The 24,161-nt window shown below is 44.2% G+C and overlaps 1 protein-coding gene across 1 annotated transcript in view; it reads right to left on the bottom strand.

Moving 5' to 3' along the window:
* Window positions 1-24,161, bottom strand: part of PIK3AP1 (phosphoinositide-3-kinase adaptor protein 1) — a 115,109-nt gene that overhangs the window by 56,361 nt on the left and 34,587 nt on the right. The window contains exons 3-4 of the mRNA XM_057737350.1: window positions 4,223-4,359; window positions 1,316-1,460 (exon numbers count right to left, since the gene is read on the bottom strand). Coding sequence (XP_057593333.1) covers window positions 1,316-1,460; window positions 4,223-4,359 — 282 coding nt within the window. The remainder of the gene's footprint in view (window positions 1-1,315; window positions 1,461-4,222; window positions 4,360-24,161) is intronic.

Below are 24,161 nucleotides of genomic sequence, written 5' to 3'. Positions count from 1 at the left end.
CCTGGGTGCTCTCTCTTTTCTACACCACAGGAAGGGGTTTTGAGGGGGAAAGAAAAAATTAAAAATACACCAACCACAAAGATTCGATTCACAAAAGAGGAAATGCAAAAAGTAGAGAACATGGAAAAGTATTTAACTTTGCTAGTAATCAAAGAAATGCAAATTAAAACAATTGACTACCCTTCAGAAACATCAAATTAGTGAAAATCTTCAAAGTGATCATGCCTGGTGTTAGTGAGTGTATAGAAAATAAACTTGAGAGTAGTCGTATTTCATAAAGCAATTAAGCATTATCTTCCAAGACCCTTAAAAATGCCCATTGTTTCAGGGATTCCATCTCAAGGACATAATCCTAAACATAAAAGAAAAAAAACCCTGCATGCATAAAGATGCTCAATATATCATCAGTTAGAACAGTAAAAAGACAATAAGAAATCAGAAATCACATAAATATGCAGCAATGAGGAGATGAAGAACTTAAAGGTGAAACTTCTATTCAACTGAGTAACACACAGCTTTAAATATTACGGTTATAGGATACAGGTCCAACACAAGGGACTGGTTTTATAAATCATGGTACGTCTATACAACAGATTACCTTGAAACCATTAAGCATCATTTTGTAAAAGAATATTTATTAAAATGGGAAACTATTCATCGTATATTTCAGGTAATGAAACTTGGTTACAAGACATAAAGCTATGTACACAGATGTGGGAAAATACAGAAACCAGTGATTTCCTTTTGGGGGGGTGGCATATGGGTAATTTTCTATGTATTTTCTTTTACGGTTACTGTATTCTCCAGGTTTGCTGTATTGAGCACACATTACTTTTGTAACAGAAAAAATATGTTATAAAATGGAGAGTTACAAAGTCCATGTAATAGTACAGGGGTAAAGGGATGAAGAGAGAATAGATTAAGACTACATAAAGGAAAACAGAATTTAAGGTAATAGATACTACTAGAACAACTATGTTTATAAAAATTATGAACAAAGGCAAAAAAGATTGACTGGTAGGCTGTGAGATGACTTTTTCCCCCTACTTTTCCTATTTTTCTCCAATTTCAAAAATGTTAATATATTAACTTTACAAACATTTTAATATCTCCATCTCCCCCTCCCCCCCATCACACATATATGTTGCTACAACTGCTTTTTCCTTTAAATAGAACATGGCAACCAAATCCAAATCTTGGCTGTCACTTTTCTCAATGGCTGATAAAGACAGTTGTCGACAAGTAAAAGAAAGTAAGGGGGGGGGGGGGCCTCTTCACATGATGCTTAATTTCCAGAGGTAAATGAGCTACTTACTGGGAGCTTTCACGGAAATGGTGTACTCATTCTCCAGCTTGGCTTCCACCCTTAGCGAGGGAGAATCCTCAGGAGAAAACTCGGCTTCTGTTGTCACCCTCTCATCCAACTTACATCTCACGATGACGTAGACAGTGGTTTCTGCCTGGAATGGGAGACCAGTCAATGTCCCCTCTCCTTCCTGTTAAGGTTGCTGAGCCAGAGGGTCTCCTGGCTCCTGCAGCCCCAGCTCTACCTAGTGAGGCTGCTCCTAAGCAGGGTGGCGTCTGCAGTCCAGTGCCAGGCAGTGACTGCCTGCCGTGGGTCCCAACAAGACAAGTTACAAAACCCAAGAGTGAACATTTATAAACCTTAATAGCAATTTGATGAAGTAATTTTATGTCTGTCAAACCTAATGATAATAAATTTTAAAACCTGGAGCTTGTATTTTTTTAATTAATTAATGAATGAATGGCTGTGTTGGGTCTCTGTTGCTGCGCACGAGGCTTTCTCTAGTTGTGGTGAGCAGGGGCTACTCTTCATTGTGGTGCACGGGCTCCTCAGTGCAGTGGCTTCTCTGTTTGTGGAGTACCGGCTCTAGGCACAAGGGCTTCAGTAGTTGCAGCATGTGGGCTCAGTAGTAGTGGCTTAGTTGCCACATGGGCTTAGTTGCCCTGAGGCCGAGGCATCCTTTAGTCTTCCCGGACCAGGGATCAATCCATGTTCCCTGCATTGGCAGGTAGATTCTTAACCACTGCACCACCAGGGAAGTTCTGGGGCTTGTATGTCTTTTTATTTAATTTTTGTAGCATTTCTTTTTCATTGTATATTTATAAAAGTATTGGTCCATGGCAGAATTGGAAATTTAAAAAAAAAATTAAAAAAAAGGTTCTTCACCACATATACTTTGCAAAGCACTATTCTAGATCAGCCTTGCTACTCAAAGTGAGGCCAAGGGACCAGCAGCATTGGCATCCCTGGAAGCTTGCTAGACATGCAGAATCTCAAGCCCTGTCTGGACCCATCATACCAGAGTCTGCATTTTACCAAGAGCTCTGGGTGACTCATGCTCCTTACAGAGTAAGAGGTACTGATTTAGAGAAACCTTCTTGGGTTCTGCAATTTATGTTGTTCTTAGATGGACAAAAATAACTTATTGGAGGATTAATTTTCCCAAGTATTCAGCAACCTGAGTAGCTATTTTACATTGCTTTGAGACCTCTTGCCAAACCTGCTAAATGGAATTATCTGTTTTACTGTGCTGGTTACGCTGGTTAAGCTCTTAAGATGTTGAACTGGAAAGGACAGCTTCTCCAAAAAAACAGGGGAAAAGGAGAAATTTCTGGCCATAGCTAATCCCCAAATGTTCATTGTAAGATTCTGCTCTCAAGCCCTTACAGTAGGCCTTCATGACAAGGGCCATAATTCCAGAACAGGAGGAGGTGGTCCTGGCTCACGGAGACTGCTGAGGGTGAATGTGAGTGTGTTTGTGGTTGACCCAACTCCCGCTCTAGGTCCAGCCCTGTCCCACCTGCTCCTTCTCCCAAGGAGTGTGGGGAGCCAGAGAAAACGAGTGTGTCTCCCCTACAGACAGTCACGACCCAACCCCAGCCCAGCCGCCCCAGGACCCAGGGACCTGGAGCAGGTAGCAGTGAGAATCCTGGGGCAGTGGGAGCCAGCACGGGAGGAGGAGTCAAAGCCTGGAAAACCAGGGAGGCATGGAAGGAGCACCATCCTTTAGTTCCAAACCCTCTCCCCACAGGCACCCACCAGCCTGATCTCAGGGTGAGAGCGGCATGGGGCAGGCAGGAAGGAATATGGGGAGACTGGAAACTGAGATGCCCACCACAAAGGCCTGGCCAGTAAGGAAAGGAGTGAGGTGGGTACAGGGAAGGGAAGTGGTGAGAACCAGTGACCTGGGGATGCACGGCCCCATCTAAAGGGCCACTTGGCCCAGCTGCTCATCTCAGGCCTGGTGTTACAGATTTTGATTCAAAGGAAGCTGGAAACAGATTTTCATGCCTGACTTTTTAAAACACTGTGCAACCTGAACCAAACACGTGTATGAGTTCAATCCACCGCGAAGCAGCAGTTTGCAACCGCCATGGAGGGAGTCCTTGCCCAACGCCTCATGGCCTCAGGCTGCTTGGAAAACCACTCACAAGTGCAGGGAAGCTAGGACTTCTCATTTCCACGGCCCTCACGCCTTCTTGCCTCCAGGGCCCACAGTGGCAAACTTAGCACAGGCTCCTACCCACAAGAAACCGTTTCACTGCTCTGAACCAATATCACATATTTCTCATCAGGAAAGGAAAGATAATGAAAAGCTATCAATACTATGGTAGGATTCAAATGACAGTGGCCCATCGGTTAGCCATCACATTCAAGTCACCTCTTAACATAGGTCCTACCCCTGAAAATGTTAGTCACGTTACGCTCGGGCATTACTCTTCTCCCTTTTGCTAGCAATGCTGGTCAGCGGCTTTCAGCCACCGAGCTTTGAGGCACTCACCTGGGCCATGCAAGGGGCCAGCTGACGGAGAAGCAAGCTCTCAAAATGCCCAGCACTAGGCTGGCAGGAACAGACCCAGACCTCTAACTCCAGGGCTGGCATATGGGTGTCTTGCAATGGTCATGTCTGCTGGTCTTCAACACGTTCTATGTTTTTGATCCATGAACTTAATGTCTTAGATTGATGACACATACATTCCTGGGCTCATCTCCCTTTGACTTAAAGGAGTGAGGTGTGCCAGGGCCCAGGCACTGGGGGTCCCAGGGTAGCTAACGCACAGGGAAACCCCATGGGAAGGCTGGGATCACACTAAAGTGCAACAGGAGAACCCCACTCCCTTCGCTACAGCAAACATCCACTGAAAAGCCCCAGAGCCGGTGCTCTGACATCCATCCACCAGCCCCAGCAGTGCCTACCCCACAGCGGATGCGGTCCGGCTGCACCACCATCAGGTTCCCAGGCAAAGTCTCCGGCGGCAGGCTCTGCTGCTTCGAGTAGAGAAGGACTTTCTCGTCCTCGGTCTCAGTGTCAGTAACTGAGTCGCAGCCAGAATCTACGGCACAGAGTACAGGGTTGAATGGAAAGAGAAGGAAGCAGCGCTGGGTATGTCCCACCCCCATTAAAAACCCCAAACATTACCAAATAGGAAATGGCTCCAAATGTCAAACAAATACAAGCTGAAGGGAGTGACTCAGGAAATCATGAAAGAGGACCTCATGGGGAAAAGTCAACCACCATGGAGGCCACGAAGGTAGGGTGAAAACAAGAAGACGATGATGGAGAGAAAAGCCAAAAGATCTGAGGCAGGCTGCTGTCTGAGGCTGGCAGGTCTAGTTGCAAACAATAGACTTCTGGAAGCTTTACCTCTGGACTTCTTGCAGGCTGGCTTTGGTGATTGTGAAAGAGGCCCATTCTCGGGAGAGGGGTGGTGTCAAGAACGGGTTGTCCACTTAAAGGTCATCTTTTGAACAGCAAGTAAAACCTGTGCTTTCCAGGAAGCCATTATTCCTCAGGGTCACGGCTAGCTAATGTACTCCCTCCGGAGCAACGGTGAAAAGCAATCACTTTCAACAAATCTTAAGAGTGTAACCGGGTTCCAAATCAGTACCACAACAAATACCTCCGCTGTGGAAAGATTAGAGCATGCACAGATTCAGAGCAGGCCAGCAGGGGTGTGCAGATAGGGCGTGGCGCAGAATGAGATGATGCTGAGGTGGGGTAAGTGGAACCTGCCAGAGCTCTAGGGCAGGGGCTCTCTCTCTCTTTTTTTTTTTTTTCCCTTCAGATCTTTATTGGAGTATAATTGTTTTACAATGTTGTGCTAGCTTCTACTGTACAACAAAGTGAATCAACTATATGTATACATATATCCCCATATCCCCTCCCTCTTGAGCCTCCCTCTCATCTTTCCTATCCCACCCCTCTAAGTAGTCACAAAGCATCAAATTGATCTCCCTGTGCTATGCAGCAGCTTCCCACTAGCCATCTATTTTACATTTGGTAGTGATATACATGTCAATGCTGCTCTCTCATTTCGTCCCACCTTCCCCTTCCCCCACCGTGTCCCCATGTCCATTCTCTGCGTCTGCATAGGGTAGGGGCTCTTAACCAGGGCTCATCGATTGATAGGGTATCTGTGTGCAGAATTCTTTCTGTGCGTGTGTGTGTGTGTGTGTGTGTTTGCCTAAACTTCTCTGGAGATAGTCCAAAGCTTCATCAGATCCTCAAGGAGGAACAAAATGGTTAAGAATGGCTACAAGGAGAGGGAAGGTTCATCTAGCCTCTTCCTTGGGCTTGTGCTTCTCCATCCCTAAACCACTGACAGAGCCAGTCAAATGTGCTAGGCATTGAGAGGACATGAAGGCGAACCAGACAGCCATCCTGCCTTCAGAGAGCCCACAATCTAAAAGGGCTGGAGAGAGGTAGGGGTTAACTTGGCTGGTTCCTGCAGGCTGGCCTCCCACAGAAGGAGTGCAATCTGTCCTGGGAGAAAGCCGGAGTGGCAGATCAGGGCACTGATATGTCCCCACAGAGAGCTGTAACACAAGCTTGCACCCTAGATCCCCAGGTCATGCCAGGGGAGGGCTGTGCTCCCACGACCACAAAGGCTGAGGCGGTGGAGCAGTGATGGGGAGCCAAGGCACCACTGTGTCCTGCTGCTGTAACTGTAACTGTGAGGCAAGGGCCTCTGGGACCTGCTCAGGCCGGGGGAGGGGCTGAGGCTTTCTGCACAGCCTTGGACAGGGGTCTTGTCCCAGAGCCTGACATGTGTGCTGACAGATGTCCACGCATGGGCCCACAGTGTGATGGACAGTGAGGCATGTACTCCTGCTGCTCGTCCCCTCTCTGTGATTTCTCCCAAGACGCACTACTCCCGAAGGCCAGGCTGAGTGCAGGCTGGTCTCTGACCTTGTCTGTACAACAGGAATGCAGGCAGAATGTAGTGCTACGAGAGGGGGCAAAGGACCCTGGGAGTTCCAAGGAGGGTGACACTGTTTATCACTACGCTTCAGAGCCATCAGTCTCCTCCATCTCGCCTTTCCTTTCTGTCCTACTGACTCCTCTCTCACTCAGTGCTAACTATCCCCCTGCAAAGGCTAAGTGCAGTAGTCTTCCCACCTCCCTGTTGTCCAAGCCAAATTAACTGAAGGCTGCCATTTTCTCCACTGGATCTGCCCTTCTCCACATCCTTTTCTCCTTTACTGGTTACTGCTGAAATCGCCAGGGACCATTTCCATGGACAGAGCCGTACCCACCACCCAAGCAACTCCCACCCACCACAGGAACCTGTGAAAGAAAGAGCCAAAAAATTAGGGATAATTAATATTCTTCTTCTTAATAATTATATAACACCACATCAAGTTTTCATTTTGTATTATCTGATGCCTGAACATGACATTTTTTCATTTCTGAGGTTCTTCCTGGATGAGAAAATAATCCCACCGACTTAAAACATTCAGTCAGTTCCTTAAAACTGCAAGAAGCTCCCCGGAACTATCTAACACTCTAGGTCTAGAATTGTTTAGACACTATGCTGAGTGGCTAGAGTGGCGGGTACCAACTATTGCCAATTACCTATTTTAATTTACCATACAGGTGTAATCTCCTTGGCAAAGACCCACAGTACAGTCTATTGCTTCGAGAAAGAAAATCTCTTCATTTCTCCCAAGTTATTGACCCAGTCAGTTGGCTGGCCAAAGAGTCAAAGCTCTAGTAAATATAATCAAGAAAAGAATAGAGAAATAGAAATAAGCCAAACAAGAAAGAGATGATAACAACAGATATGGAGAAGAATATTAGAAACATACTGATGCGAAAAGTCGTTGCTAAGAGGTTTTTTTTTAATTTCAATATAATTTTTATAGAAAAATATAAATTACCAAAATTGTCTCAAAATAAGTAGAAAATCTGACTAAAACAATAATCACGGAGAAAATTTTTCTCACTTTTCAAATAAAATGTAAAGTACAGGTCACACACCCCTCTCTTCACGGAATTTTAAATTGTAGTTGCCACGATGTTCTTCTTTATAACATTCAATTTTTCTATCTAGGAAAATTCCATTTATATAGGTTTTATGTCTCCTACTAAAGTTTTAAAAAGAATAAAGGATAGCCTGATTTTATATTAAACTTATAAAAAAATTACACAGAGCAATTAAATACAATAGACAATCCCAAAGCCAAGTTTCATTCTCATAAAAACTTAATATGTGATAAAGAAAGCACTAAAAGTCAATACAGAATAAAGAAAACTGTTGGTGAGAAGGATGACTCAGCAGGTGGTGCTGAAAAAATTTAGCTATTTGGGGTGGGCATGGAGGGACAGACAGACTATTTAGAATCTTCTTAATTCTTCTACATTCCAAAATAAAATTTAGATGGGTTATAGATGGAAATGAACAATAAAACAAATTTTAAAAATTAAAAAGAAAAATATGGTTGAAAATGTTATCGTTTTGGGAAAAGATTTGTTTATCTTAAAAAGAACTGAAGAAATGCAATCTAAACAAGCAATAGAGTTGATGACATGAATTTAAAACTTTAGTAAACAAATTTACAGAAAGCTAAAAACTAAATTGTAATGCTTTGGCAGCATTAGTCATAATAGCCAAAGGTGGAAATAACCCGATTGTCCACTCTTTGATGAATGGATTGACAAATTATTCAGCCATAAAAAGGAATAAAATACCAATACATGCCTACAACACAGATGAATGTTGAAAACATTATGCTGAGTGAAAGAAGCCAGCCACAAAAAAGACCACACATTATATGATTCCAAATACATGATATGTCCGGAATAGACACATCTATAGAAACAGAAAGTAAATTAGTTATTGCTTAGGGCTGGAGGTTTGGGGAAGGGGGCAGAGGTTGGGAAATGATAGATAAAGGGTGTGAGGTTTCTTGTTGAGGTGATGAAATATTCTAGAATTGATTGTAGTGATAGCTGCACAAGTCTATGAATATACAAAAAAGATCATTGAATTGTATACTTTGAATGGGTAAATAGTTTGTCATGTGAATTATATCTCAATAAAGCTGTTACCAAAAAATTCAATGGCAAACCACAAACTGCTTAAAAATTTGAAATAAATATGTCAAGGGTCTGATCCCCTTAATATATGAAGAGGTCATGAAATCGCTTTAAAAATAACCAAAGCCCAATAAGTAGATAATTCACAAAGGAAGAAATAAAACTTACCTCCCCATTCAAAAAAATTAAATATCATTCATTATCACTAATCATCATGCAAATGCAAATAAAAATAATATATTGCTATTTCACCTTTCCCATTTAGGAAATATTTGAAGGTGAGGTAGGACAGACACTCTCATTTGCTGCTGAAGAAAGTATAAACTGGTACCCTTTCTGGAGAGCCATGTGACCATATACAGAGAAAGAACAAGTCTTTAAAATGTTCAAATCTTTGGCCACATAATTCTACTTCTAGAAATCTCTCTTAAGGAGGAAAATAAATGTTCAAAATGTAGACAAAGATAATGAACCAAGATGTCTGCTAAATCATTCTTTGCATCACTGAGAAACGAAAAACAACCTATCGGATAAAAGAATATTAAAAATATTATTTTCAAAGAGTTTTAAGTAAAAACTAACTCCATTATGGCAAGCAAAAAAGCAGAATACAAAATCATATATCTTATAATATATCAATTATATAAAGGAAAATGCATTTTAAAAGGTCAGAAGAAAACGTGTGGATAAGCTGCAGGATCCTTCCTTCCCTCCCTCTTTTCTTTCTTCTTTTCTACCTTCCAACCGTTCATGTATTTTCACATTCTCACAATGAGAAAGCACTGTGATAACGGGGGTGGGTGAAGAGAAAAGTAGCCGCTGAATCTTTTGGCTAATCACTTCATCAGCTTGGTATCATTTATGATGAGATTGGTCCCAATAGTGCAGCACTTGCCAGATATTCCCCAGTGTTCAGATGGGCCCTATAAACAATGCCTTCCAGTAGGTCTATGCATTTGGTCACCCGAAATGAATTAGCTACTGGCAGCGAATTCATTTCAAGAAGTCAGGCAGGATGCCATTCGCTCTGCAGGGCAATTCTGCACAGTGCACTACAGACTGGGCCAGGCAGGATGCCATTCGCTCTGCAGGGCAATCCTGGTGGTGCTGACTGACAGCACCCCGGCCTCCTCCACAGTGCACTGCAGCCTGGGCCAGGGTCCAACCACTTCAGCTGACTTAGAGTTTCCTTTGAAGGAAATATCAACCCAGACAAAAGCACTACTGAAACCCACCTGAAAGAGTGAGATGGCCTCAAAGTTTCCCACTTAAACACGTAGATTCCTCTTGCCCCCTCCCTACCTTGAAGATAACACCAACTTTACTGCCCTGAGACTCAAATAAATAATTGTTTGAGTGAAGGCATACTGAAAAACCCTGAGGATCCTCCCCAGTTAAAGAATTATTAAGACACCAATAGTATCCTTACTGCTTTTAAAGTTTAATACTATTCTCTCAGCTTTTATGAGGCCTGGAGAAACTCTGGAGAAATTATAGAAAAAGACTCTCTTTGTGTATCCAGCTCATCGATAAGGACCCACGCAGCACACACTCCTTGAATGCCGTGGTGGGAAGTGCGTCTCTCCAGAGAACGGGCTGCTTTCTCTCATTAGACAACAAGAACAAGCTAACTCGGTGTGTTTTACCTTCTGCCCTTGCTGCCAGGTAGCTAGGTTTCCATTTTGCTAACACTATCATCTGGGTCTGGGTCTTGCCTATTTCTCTTTTTTATATTGTGTTTAATTTTGGAGCCTGTTCCAAACACTTTGGGGATCTAGGCAGGATGTGAATCAATGTTCCTCAAATCTGGTGTCTGCCAAAAGTCCTTATATATAGTCCTGGGCTTTTCACTTAAATGACAATGCCTTCAAAATGGGATGCAAAGGCATTCCAGATTATCTGGATGACCACGTTAGAATTCAGTCCAGGCACAGGATTGTGGTGCTCGTGTGTGTGTGTGTGTGTGTGTGTGTGTGTGTGTGTGTGTGTGTGTGTGATCATTCTGCAGCTAAGTCATGCTAAGCTGACTGTCAGGGACTAATGAAGAAAGAAGACAGAGAGAGGGCAGGATTACATGTAAATGAGGCATTTGTGCCAAGTGAACACAAGAAGATGTCCCCATACACCACTTCACATAGGGAAGTGCTGTCCCACACTAACACGGGGCAGCTGTAGCAAGCCCCATGACAGCATCAGCGAGCACCAGAGCCTCGTGCACGGTTCATGACGCTGCCGCAGTAAACGGCCATCATCTATGACAAAACAAATGTAGTCAGTTTGCCTTGTATTTCTTTTATGCATGTGTTTGTATCTGGTTCATTTGTTTTGCTTTCAGAGTTGGGGAAGAACAATAAGGTTCGGGAGTTGAATATGTTTACATGTATTTCAACGACATCAAAATTATCTGTGCTAAAGGCTCACAATTTTTTTTCCTTTACAAGGAAGTCTAAAAAGTTATTTAACATTATTTGAGACTAACATTATTTGGGTCAAAGAAACTATGAATTTTATTTTATTTATTTTTTTAAATAAATCTATTCATTTATTTATTTATTGACTGCATTGGGTCCTTGTTGCTGCACAAGGCTTCTCTAGTTGTGGTGAGCGGAGGCTACCCTCTGTTGCAATGCGCGGGCTTCTCACTGCGGTCGCTCCTCTTGCTGCGGAGCACAGGTTCCAGGCACACGGGCTTCCGTAGTTGTGGCACACACGCTGAATAGCTGTGGCTCATAGGCTCTAGAGTGCAGGCTCAGTAGTTGGGGTGCAAGGGCTTAGTTGCTCCGCAGCATGTGGGATCTTCTCAGACCAGGGATCGAACCTGTGCCCCCTGCATTGGCAGTTGGATTCTTAACCACTGCACCACCAGGGAAGCCCCAAAACTATGAATTTTAAATGAATTGAGTATGTGTATGCACTTGGACCCACACCAAGTCACATGGACAAGCTCATACTAGGTAAGAGGGCTGGTGACAGACTCCTGAATTTTACTAACATGATAACAATAAAAGTTGCTATTTATTGAATACAGTGGTGGCTGCTTTAAGAGTCAATCTCATTTAATTCTCACATCAACCCTGTGAGATAGATATCAATATCCTATTCCTATTTTATAGATGGAAACACTGTGCCTGAAGGATTGAAGTAACCCAGCCCAGGTAGTGCAGCAAGCAGGCAAGAGGCAGAGTGGGAATTCACCCCCAGGTGTCTGTGCCTGCCTCCTTTGCGGATGTGGACCAGGGCCGGAGGCAGCATCACTTGCTATTCCTGGTCTGGGGTTGTGACTGTAGCTCATGAGACATGACATAGGCTTTTGCTCACCAACACCTGGTGGTCCCGCCTTGTTCTGAGCAATGCTGCCTTGGTTAGGTATGCCATGATCTGCCACCACAGCCAACAGGCACATTCCTAGAATGGGGTTTAAGTCACAAGACACTGAACTTGAACTGAACCAGCCAGGGTCTCACATGCTCCAGGGGCCTCTGTCCCAAAGCTTCACCGTCTCACTTTCCAAATAAGTTTTCAGACCACAGTGCTTACTGCTTCTTTCTTGTACATTGGTGCTCAGTCAGGACTGTTTTTTGATAAACTGAGGGAGGGGTAGGGTAAGGACGGCCAGAGAATGATGTTTGCTAATCTTGAAGTGGGTTTTTTTTTTTTCCCCAGAATATACAAGCTAACTTCTCTTATAAGGTAATGCTAAGCTTTGGGGAAAGGTATCATTCTTTAAAATGACCACAACTGCCATTGTTGAGCATTTACTACAGACCAGGAACCATGCAATACCCTTGACATATATGATTTTATTTTATCACAACTAAGAGATTGGAATAATTCTGCCCATTTCACACATGAAAAAACTAGAGCACTGAAATTTAAATAAATTGTCTAAGTCACACAGTGCACACTGTATAGAAAGTTAACCCCTAAATCCATGCTCTCATTTCCCACACTGGGAACCATGTCACTGGTACACAGGAGATGATTCCAAAGTGTACAGCAAACATGAAGTGACACTGAGCCACATAGTAAGAAAACAGACCCCTTTCAATTCTTTCAATCCGACTTATATCAAGAAGAAAGGTTCAGTTTGGTAAGAGGATGCTTTTAACTTCTCCTTAACATGCTTACCTCTCTGAACCACGGAGGGAACAAGGCCCTAAGCCCACAGGCTTCTGCAGGCATGAGTGTCTAGTAGAATTTAATACCACTGGTGTGTGTTTATTGTCTTTATTTTTATAGTTAGCTTGTTTCTATCAGGATATACTGGTTTTTCATTTATAGCAGCAAAGTTTTCTTTTAAAATAAATTTATTTAAATAAAAAATAGCAATTGACTTAAAGAAAATATTGAGTACAATGGAAAAGTTTGGAAATAGATAGTGGTAAGGTTGCACAACATTGTGAATGTAATTAATGCTGCCAAATTGTATACTTAAAATTGATTAAAATGGCAAATATTATATGTATTTTGTCACAATTTTTAAAAACTGATAATGTAATATACCTCCCCAAACCATTGAATGTACCCTCTATATGGGTAAATTGCATGGCATATCTATTATATCTCAAAAAAGGTGTTAAAAAAAGATAAGTCAAAAACCATGTTGATGATCCTCAGATGACTGAAGTTTGGGAAAAGCTGAATTATGCTATACTGTTTTCGTTTTGTCAAGCTAAATTTATTAGTGATTTTTAAAAATAAGGTAAAGCAAAGGGAGGAAGGCAGGAGGAAGGCAGGAAGAAGCCTGTAGCATAAAACCTGTCAAATTATTTTATCCAAATTTTAGATAACAAGGAAAAAGAAAGAGCACAAAGAAGGAAATTAAGGAGACAAATTTCGACTGAGAATTAAGAGCATTCCGCCAATCTAGCCAAAAATGGAATAAAACAGAAGTGGTCATTGGGGCCAGTCAGGGGCCCATGTGTGTCTCTGGGCTAATACAAAGTAGAAGGACGTCATCGATTGGCATCCAGGATTTCCAGTGTGGCTGATGAAAGAAAGAGTGAAGAAGATTCACAGATTTCTTGGACAAAAGCAGAAATGAATAGTCAAACCACCTCGAGAGCATGGGCCACAGAGGAAAGGGGCCATATTCCCTCTGCATTCGCATCCCGGATTGAGACCCAAATTGAACCACCACACAGATGAGGCAGGAGTATAGAGAGTGGCGTGAGGTCAGGAGAAGCTTCCAGAGGCTTTTCCACTCAGAATGGAATGTATCAGCTATTATGAAGCTCATCCATCCTATCTAAGCCACGATGATGAAATCATAAAGCAACTATTGCTCAAAGCTCAACATAAAATATTCTGAAGCCTGAGCTTCCTAGTCACAGAGCAAGTATCTACTGCATATGCATCGCAAGGATCCCACGGGGGTTCCCAAGAATGTGCCTCTAGAGTGTCGGCCTTAAGGAGCTTACAAATGAACTGGGGATGAGGCTGCATGTGAAACAATTGTGAGAACTATGTGATACCAGGAAGCATTCTGAAACCATAAATACAACTAAATAAAGTGAGTTATGTTCTAAGTGTTTATAAAAGTGCTGGCACATGAAAAATATAACAGAAGTTTAGAGAAGTTGAGGAAAACTTCCTGAAGGATGAAGAAGGCAAGTTAATTTACTTTAAGGCAAACAGCATTTGGGAGCTGAGATTTCCACGCTTGTGAAAAAAGCATATTTTCCATTTAAATTAATAAAATCATTAGTAATTCATTCCTTTATTCCTTTAACAAACATCCAATGCCTATCAATGAATAACAAATATTCAAAGCCTATCTTAGGCCCCCCTAAGAAATGTCAGGGTGAGAACATTTCTGTCCTCGCTGGTAGTGGGGGGAGCACACAGGAGAGAAACAGCCTCTCTCCACCTTCTAGAGACAAATGAGAATGGGACTAACATCAAAACAAAACATTACAATGGGTAAGCAGGATTTATAAAACACAGTTTATGGCCACTAGAGGATCAAGGAAGGAAGGACATCCCCAAAGATGTGACAAGTAGGGCCTTGAGAGGCAAAGAGAATGCAGGCACGGGGTTGGAAGGACTTTCCTGGCAGAGGTAAAGGCATGATTAAAGACACAAAGGCAAGAGAGCAAATGATGTGTGTAGGCCACAGGAAGCGAGGGGGCCACCCTCCATATGAAGTGGCAGGGAGGGAGGATGAGGGGAGAGGGATGGGGGAGGGAACCTCACATGCCATGCTAGGGGTTTGGTCTACACGGCAAAGACCTGTCAGCAGACAGAATTCATGAGAAAAGGAAATTCTGTAAAATATAAAACTGTCGCGGTTTTGTTGTTGTTGTTGTTGTTGTTGTTCTTTTTGGCTGCGCCACGCCGCTTGCAGGATTTCAGTTCCCCAACCAGGATCGAACCTGTGCCCTGTACAGTAGAAGTGCAGAACCCTAACCACTGGACCGCAAGGGAATTCCCAGAACCGTCGTTTTATTTTTCTGAAAGTTGAAGAATTCTCTTTGCTTGTTTTTGAAATAATTCCAGACATACAAGCAGAGTATGTCAGCTATTTTCTAAATCTTGGTCAGAATTGACAGGCCGAGCGGCTGACCACCCATCACACCTTGAGCTAGCAGTGCCTTTAAGTCTGTAAAATAACATGAACTAGTGACTAACAAAGTATCACCAAGCCAACATCCTGCTGTATCTGCTTTCATGAGCAAATAAGATGCTATAATTAACCCAATGTCTGAAAGCATACCACAAGCATGGTTCACAAAATGCTTAGAAAAATGATTAAGTAAATGAAACATTTCTCCTACCGTGTATCTTGTTTACGCTAGCTGTAAGCTTAGAAAATCAGTGTCATAGCTATTGTTATGTCCTTAGAAAGAGCAAAGGAAGACCTCAGTCCTGGCCTTGTCCCCAGATTGCAAATGTGTGGATCCCAATGAAGGAGCTTCTGCTCCACCGCAAAAGCATGTGGGTTCGCAGGGGGAGGTGAGAGGCTGGCAGTGGTGGGACTCAGATCTTGAGTTTCAACAACCCCACCTCACAGCTTCCTGGCAAACGTCAAGACTGCTTTTTCATTTTAGTCATCACCCATGGGTCTTTCTTCCTCCCTTTTCACCCACCTTGGTTAATGGGTATTGAATTTCCCGTCCACCTAACACCTTTCACTTAAAACGCTCCCAACACAGTGACAAGTATACCCAACCTGCAAGTCATCAGCTACCCCCTGAAGTCATATACAGTCATCAGTCAGGATGATGTTAAGTGGGTCAGTGGAATGCCAGACTCTCATCCACCACATGTCTTACTGGCAGAGGAGGGAGGAGGTGATGATTCTTTAGTGGTGACATCAATCATTGTCCTTGTCACCGTCATCATCATCATCCTCATGATGCCAAAAAGGTAAGGCAGAGCCCTGTGGACAGATCCCCAATTCAGACTTTAAATAAACTCATGGGGGCCACTCTGCCTCCCCGGAAATAAGGAGAAAGGAGTAGAAAGGCGAAGGAAGAAGGGATCCGCTCCTCCCATAAGTCCACGCTGACTTCCTGAGGCAGTCGATGCTGCTGACTCTCCCCACACAGTCTGGCTCACCTGTCACATCCGACCTGCTTTGCCATCCAGATGGTCTGTGCCAGCTGCAGATTCCTGAGGCTGCCCGGTTTCACTACACATCGATGGATTTGCAGCACTTGGTAGAGCGCTCTGGATCAGGAACCTACCGTACATCAACCCCAGTTTTCTCCAGCTCACACAGACAGGGAATCATTTTTCCGTCATTCACTAGGTAATGCCTCTGGCCCTCCTTGAGGTACTCAAAGTTCAGGGTAAGGGGGTAGGGCAAGAGGAGAGGAGAGCTCAGGCCTCTAAGACCTTTATCCAGCCCCCACCTAGTTGCTCTAAATGAGCTAGTCAAAGTGTCAGTTTAGTTTAGTTTTGTTTTAAAGCAAAGGATGATGGTTCTTCCCGTCTCCTCCCCAGCTCACCCGACTTGCTCTTCAGCTTGAATAAAAATAGCCCCACAGCTGAGGCTGCCATGACAACCGATGAAAGTGTTGGGCTCACCCTTGTCCACCGATGATAAAATCTGCCTACAGCCCTCCCACCCGCCCAGCTGGGGCTGCAGCCCTCCAACCCTCTCCCAAGTTCAAGCTCCAGGAAACTTCCCTAGTACCCAGAGCCAAGTCACTCCATCTTCACCTGAAAAGCTGAAGGATATTTGGAGCTCTTGTACTACCCAGTGCCTCATAATTTTTTAACGTGTTTTCATTTGTTCCTTTCAGTGTCCCTAGGCACATGGGACAGATGTGACCATCCCCCTTTTGCAGATGGAGAACTGGGGGCATGGGGACATGAACTGACTGCCCCTAGGTCATTAGCTGCTGATTTAATGGTAAAACCACATTAAGAACTCAAGGTTCCCATCTCCTATCCACCCAGACCAAAGGAACAGCAGCGGCTCTTCAGAAACGTCACCCCAGCGGGGACATCATTTCCCTGTGTGAGCTGCATCCTGGCCACAGGCTGAACTTCCCTCAACCAGTCTCTGGGATAAATCTGGGAAGGGCTGGGGAAAAATCTGCTGCCACGTCATGGGAACCAGGTTCCACAGAAACCCATTTCTATCCTGGACCCATCATCTCTGGGGCTGCTCCAACCAAGCACAGCTTCACTGGCCAGGTTTATCAAGAGCCTTAAGACTCACTGTCCATACCTACCTTCCAAAGGCCACCACTGGGGGAAAGTTCTTCACCTGGGCTCTCAGGGCTGGAGGCCAGCAGGCCCCTGTTTCATCGTTCAGGAAACCCCAGTGTTGCTAACAAAGCAGGGGCTACCACAGCCCCCCACGAAAGCTTCCTCTTTCTTCATCTCTTTCCGACACTTATAAATGTGCTTCCTCTCTCTATGTAAATTTCGTTCAAAAGGCATGACACAGACTTGTAATGAGGCCATTAATAACTAGTCTTTAAACAGCTTCTTCTTGGTTTCCTGGTTCAGGAATCAATTCTAATCTAAGCAGACCCTGATATCTGGATTTACTGGTGTGAGGGTAGACAAATGGGCTTTGTTTGGAGCAGACCACGAAAATGCAGTTTATTTTCACCCAGCTAAGAACTGACAGGCTGAAGGCAACTCTTGATAGTAGAACCAAGCTTAAGCAATTGTAAAGAAAACGCCTCTCCTTTTGTCTCTCTACCACTCAGGCATCGCCCTTCCAGGAAAGGCCAAGGGGGTGCTCACCTGCCCCACGTTTGGGGCCCTTTAGCATTCTAACCAGCTGAAACCATGAAACCGGACTGGTCAGTTTCACTTTCCATTTTCGGAACGGGTAACTTTCTCTCACTCCTCACCCTGAAACTCTGTATCTGGCTTCCCAGTACAGTCAAGTTGGGGCGGGAGCATGCACTCCTTGGTGACTGGCTTAAAAGAAAATATAAAACAACAAGGTGGCATCCAAATCTGCTTAAATAATTGTGGGCCAAAATAAAAATCCCTTTAACCCAGGAGCTGCTGACTGCCCCCAGTAATGAAAACCTGGGCTACTAAGGGCAAGGCTCTAAAGATATGGTGTAATATTTCCTAGCAACATAAATGCAGCTGCCCAGGGGTTCTGGAAGAGCACAGTCAAGGAAGCCACAGAAGGCCTGGATTCAAGTCCCATCTCCCAAGTCACAGGGTATCATGCTTTTTCAAAGCTTCAATATCCTTTCCTTTAAAATGAGAATGTGCACACCCACACAGGCTTATTGGGATTAAGTGATAAACACTTAGAAGCCCTTTGGAAACTAAAAAGTACTAGACAAAGTCAAATACTTGTTATTTTTGTTATTATTCATTTAACAAATGAGAGCTCCTATGAAATGATTCTCCATGTGGAAATGGGCAGGCTCATACCTCTGCAAACAGTAGTCCAGGGCTAGCCAGTCAAACATGACCCAGGAAGTGATTGTCAGACAACCCAGGGATGCTCTGGGTAGCCATGGAGACAGACACCAGCAGAGATCCTGCTACCTCCAGGCAGGCAGGAGCAGCAAGCCTCAATTATCCACAACAAGCAGGCATCTGCACCCCCCAGATTGCCCAACAGATCCCTCTGGTAGCTGATAAGGATTTTCAAAGTCAGAACCAAGCTGCTTTGGACTCAGGGTTTCTGTCGCAGTGGAAGCCTACATTCCCTAGGCATAGTCACACTCTTTTAGAAGAGGTGGCGTGGCAGGGGGCGGTGCAGCACAGCAGTGAGCGAGAGGGCTCTGCGTGCGGTCAAATCCCAACTCTACCACTTACCTCTCTGTGCCTCAGTTTCCCCATGTGCAAATGGAGATGATAATACCACCTATCTCATTCAATAGTTGTAAGTATAGAATGAGCTGATTCATATAAAACACTTAGAAGAGTATCTAACAAAGAGTAAGCACTGAAGAGTCATTAGCAATTAGAGTCATTTATCTTTCGACCAAATTGTTCTTCCACTAGACTGTGATTTCTTTGAGGGCAGATTCCCTGACATTCACCTTTGGATCCCCAGGGCCTAGAAATCACAGTGAGGAATCAATAAATGCCTCTTGCATGAATGGATGAATCAATGAATGAGATAAGACCGACCACCGAAGTTGCCAGCAGCGGGGGAAATACAACACAGGGAGGACCACAGCAAGGCCTCGTGCCTTGAGCCTTTAGTGTGGAATCTCAGGAGAAACAGGAGATTGTCTAATCCCCAACTTATGTTGGCAGGCTGAACCAAGCTGTCCTGAAAATTTGGTGTGGTATGCTGTGTTAGTTCAGGTCATCTGAGAAGCAAACTAAAATGGGATTAAACATGCAAGGATTTTATTAGGGAAAGTGCCCGCGGCAGAAAATGGGGAGGGAAGCTGGGAGAACCATCAGATGGCCTGAGCCTGAATAAAGAACAGCAGGAAGGAAGGATGAGTGGAAGCAACCTAGACCACTGACTAGTTTAAGGGACGTTCCACAAGCCAAAGTTGGCTATTGGAGGAGTCCTGTGTCTTCCAGGAGCCGGCCTGCTGTAGCACCCCCGCCATGCTGTCATTGGCTAGGAGCAGCCTGTGGGAAGCAGGGCCTTGGTCAAATGCCATGATGGATTCAGAACGCAGGCCTGGGGCCCTTGGTCAGCTGTCCTCCAGGAAGCTGGAGGTCTGCCAGGTGCACTCTCACGGCCGCCACATGGAAGCCCGGAGGAGCGTGGGGATTTGGTGCTGTTAGCAATCTAAGGTGAATCCCTGCTCTGACTAGCTGGTTACCTGCAGCAAGTCACTCATCCTCTCCATGCCTCATTTCCCTTATCTGTAAAATGAAAGTTATAATTTCAGCCTCTTAGGATCGTTATTGTTGAGCACGGTGGCTGATGTATTCAGTGCTCAATAAAAAGGCAGCTGCCATTTCCCTGACCGTTATTAATAATGAAGTGCTTCTATTAGCAATTAGGACATGAGAACAGCCCCCACTGTTACACACTTGGATTTGAGTTTTATGAGTCTACATACACCTAAAACCATGGTTTGGCGGTATCACAATTCAAACAACCAAACCAGTTTGTCTACAAATGAAAGGTCACAGGGACTTTCCTAGTTTGGCTATTTCCTTAACGGGAAAGGTGGGTTGCCTTGTGCCAGAATCCGTCTATGGCCCCAACTCCTCTGCTCTCCTCCACCTGCTGCACTTCACCTGCAGTGTCCCCAGCCTGTCCCCTGCCAGCTGTCCGCCTCTGAAGGAATGCACAGTCAGCACCCCTTCCCCCCAAGAACAGGCTCTGAGAGACATGACCCTGCTATGTCATATGTGCTCTGAGCACCTGTTTAGGACTCCGTGCTCGCCTTTGTCTCTGTGACCTTCATTCTTTCTTTAACACCTTGGCCAACTTTCTGGTGGTGGTCACTGCTGGCTGCTGCTGGCTTCTGGCCACTCCATCTGACTGGAGTCCGCAGTGTCCCCTTGTCTCCTGGCTATGACCTGAGGCCATCACAGCTTTCATGGCCCCCGTTCAGTGGGTTTGGGCCTCTCCCAGCCTTGCTGATTCTGTGCCTTGGTGGCAGTAACAACTAAGAACCCACAAAAAAGGAGCCCCCAAACTGGAAACCACACTCTTACCCCTTCAACCACCACCTCGGAGGCTTTTTCTCCAACGCCCATTTCTCAGAGGGTCACCAAAAACACACTGGGATTTCTAGGTTTTGTTGTTGTTTTTGTTTTTTTGGTTTTCTTTTTTAATATTTGAAGGAATGACATTCAGGTGTTTTTTTTTTAACTGACAAGAGTCAAAACCAAACTAAAAATTATTGATTTTGGTTAATAATTAACATCTTAACAAAGCTGATCAAACCGTTTCTTCCAGAATGATATTCTCTATTTTACGGCAACTTTTCTAGGGAATTTTAAGTTTCTGTGTTGGAGCTGGAATCCAATACCTGAGCTGCGTGGTTTCAGCCTGAGCTTGGAAAGCCAAGGGCAGGAAGTAACGAAACTGGTTGAGTGCCCCCGGGGAAGCCGACTAGGCACTCCCATCTGAGAAAGGATGAGGTCTCTCTGAAGCGGAGGTAAAGCCTCAGAGCAGTAGACAGGCTGGCCACTTGCACATACGGCCAACATGAGCACTGAGCCCACCTCTGGACTCGGCTTTCTCTCCTCTGGTTCCCCAGCCAGAGCTAGGAAAGGTCTGGCCACCCTGACACCAGACATGCCCAGGGCCTGAGACAGAATTCCCACCACCAGGGAGAAACACTGATTGGACCGTCGTCTGCCCCCATCACACATGGAAAATATTTACAAGCTTAGTAATCAGCCTCTTCACACCACCTCGGCCTCTTGTTTGCACTGATCCCTCTCACTAACTGAAAAATCAATCCGATTTGATTTCCTTGCAAATACTAATTCTTAAAAAATGATCCCCTGAAGTAAAACCCAGGCATTCTCACACTCCTACCCTCAGGTCAGCGATTCATTAACCATTAGGCCCCCAGTGAGTCACATCCCTGCTCACAGATGCTGTCTCTGCGCTAAGATAGAGTGGACAATACAGTTGTATATCGGGGCCTCTGTCCGGCCCTGACACGCTGTGACTGACCCCACTCCAGCCTTGCCAACTACATTCTCAGCTTCTGTGAACATTTCTCCCCAACAAGCCCAGTCTGGTTATGTATCATACAAGATACATAGTGTGAGATCACACTTCCTGGTTCAGAGTCACGAGCATGAGGGCAAAATACAGTTTTCACTACTATTTTATATGGAATTACAGAAACCACTAGAAACCTAATCAACATTGGGACAAGTATCAAGAAAAATCTATCCTAGTGATTCAAAACTTCTCAGAAGGGAGGCAGGAGTGTTTGCAAATGTCCTGCCAGTGATGAATTAGAATGGATAAACTATGTAGCTTTTAAAGCACAGTCAATATTCTATTATGCTTAAATTTTTTTAACTATAATTTTTATAATATGAACTGTGGGAGGGGGACATTTGTCAAAAGGGAGCATGGGTTAAAACAGGTGGAAAACTACTTCCTGGTAATCCTTGCGACATTCTGTCTCTAGCCCGTCACCTCAGCCTCTGTGCCCCTCCCACTAAGAGCCCACAATCCACCAAACCTTGCCCTTGCTCACTTTTCCTCTCCATGATATTGCAGACCTTTTGTATGCTGTGTTTTGCAAATCCAGCAGTCACAATATGGTTTATTTCCCTTTTGGTTAGGGTTCAGCAACCTTCCAAAAGCGGGACCCCAGACACAGACCCCTATAGGCAAAGAGGACAGTGACTCACTCACATGAAGTAGGCAAGGAGCACCTGGAAGGCTCTCATGCACAAAACCTCCCCCACCTCCACATTCTACTAATAAAAGCTTCATCTGAGTTATGCTGGAGATAATGCAAATATCCTGGGGAAAAGTTCAGCTTCATGGCCACTCACACCTTAGCAAGAATTATTTTTGAATCTTAGATCATCAGAGTTTGAATGACACTTGAGAATCATTTATAGCAAAATTCCACTCAATAAAGGATTTTTTAAAAATCATAGTCAATCTCTATTTGAATACTTACAGTAACAAAAGCTCCCTTCTTGAAAGGGTCTAACTCTACTGATGGGTGTTTGGAAGTCTGTGAAGCTTACCTTCAGCTCAACCCTGTAGAATCTGTTAAGATGGTTCTGCTACAAGTAAAGGAAATTCCAACTCAAGATGCCTTAAACAATAAGGACATTTATCTCTCAGAATAGCAGGTCTGGCACCTGGGGGTTTGGGGGTGGCTGACATAAGGATTCAGTAACATCATCAAGGTCCCAGGTCCTTTCCGTTTCTCTATTCTATCATCTCCAGCATGAGCCCCATTCTCAGGTTGGTAGCAAGACGGTTGTGGCAGCTGCAAGGTTCACTTTGGACCAGAGGAAAAAGAGAAAAATATTCCCCCAAGCATGGACTATAAACTCTTCCCTTCACTCTGACTGTTTCGACTTAAGTCACACGCACGATAAGTGTCACCAGGGGGATGCCATGCACTCACTCACTCCACTGATCATCCAGGGTGGAAAGGCTGTTGGAACGTCCACCACAACGGCCACCACTCCTGCCTCCCAGGAACATCCACCTCAAGTGGAGTTCTCCCTTCCCCCACAACTCAGAACACAGCCACAAGCCTTTCCACAAAACGACGGCTCAGACAACACGTTTCCAAACTCCTTGGTTGTCCTTCTGCAGACATAACCTAGTTGGTCAGTTTCTTCCGAAGAAAGTGTCACCCAGAATGAAACACCATTCTAGGAGGAATATAGTGAAATCACAACATTCCATGTCCAGGGCGCTCTCTTTTTATTAATGTAGCTTAATTTTGTAACAGCCTTCAGTGGCAACATCATACTGTTGGCTCCTTATCAAGCAAGTAGTCAACTTTAACCTGTAATTCATCTTTACAAGTTAATGCCACGCTGGACATCTAACTTGCAGCACTAGTTGAGCTGCTTTTAGGGACCTCAGAGCAGAATTTAGGATCATCCCCATAGAACTAGATCAAGGTAATTTTGAATAATGTTTCTGCCACTCAGTGTAATAACTACCCAGCCACCTACAAATATTATCCATTTATAAATCTGTATTAGTTTTCTAGGGCTGCCATAACAAAATAACATAGCCTGGGTGGCTTAAACAACAGCAATTTATTTTCTCACAATTCTGGAGGCTAAGTCCAAGATCAAGATATCAGCAGGTCTGGTTTCTGGAAAGGAAATCTAAGACCAGAGTCTGGCACTCCACTAGATAATCCTTTAAGGAGGACCCTTAGTGAACAACCATTAATCCAATAACCTTCTTGCGTCGTGCTGAGATCAGTCACTTTGGAGAGGAGATTTTTGACTCAATTTGGGAGCATGTTGAAGAGAAAAATCATTCTGAAAACTGGGGCATTTCTAGTTGAGTAGAAAGAGGGCTCTGCTAGGGTGTTTCCACAGTCAGAGTCCGTGACTTTGGACACGAAGGTGCTGAATCAGGGGTGTATGAGCAGTGAGTCGTATGGAGATTGGAGGAAAAACAACTAGAAGGTTATCAAAAGACAGATTCAGTTACTTCCCAATTTTACTTAGGACATGAGTAGTGGCAACTGAAATTGAGACACTGACAATTACCATGAGTGCCCATAGCATAGACTGGCCATGCCTATCTTCACTACTTTGGTCTGCAATTAGCCAGATGGGCAGTAACCACTTGGCATTTTGCCCAGGGACTTGAAGACCCATGTTTTATAGACATGATGAATGGAAAGCAATTGCTATGCTTTCTCACTCTTACCCTCTTTAAAAAACATAAATGCAAGTATAAATAATAAATAAGTATATGGGGGTGTACTATTA

The sequence above is a fragment of the Hippopotamus amphibius genome, chromosome 5, assembly GCF_030028045.1.
Source record: "Hippopotamus amphibius kiboko isolate mHipAmp2 chromosome 5, mHipAmp2.hap2, whole genome shotgun sequence".
NCBI lineage: Eukaryota > Metazoa > Chordata > Mammalia > Artiodactyla > Hippopotamidae > Hippopotamus > Hippopotamus amphibius.
Note: the sequence above shows the minus strand (reverse complement) of the source record. Positions and strands in the feature narration are given on the sequence as shown.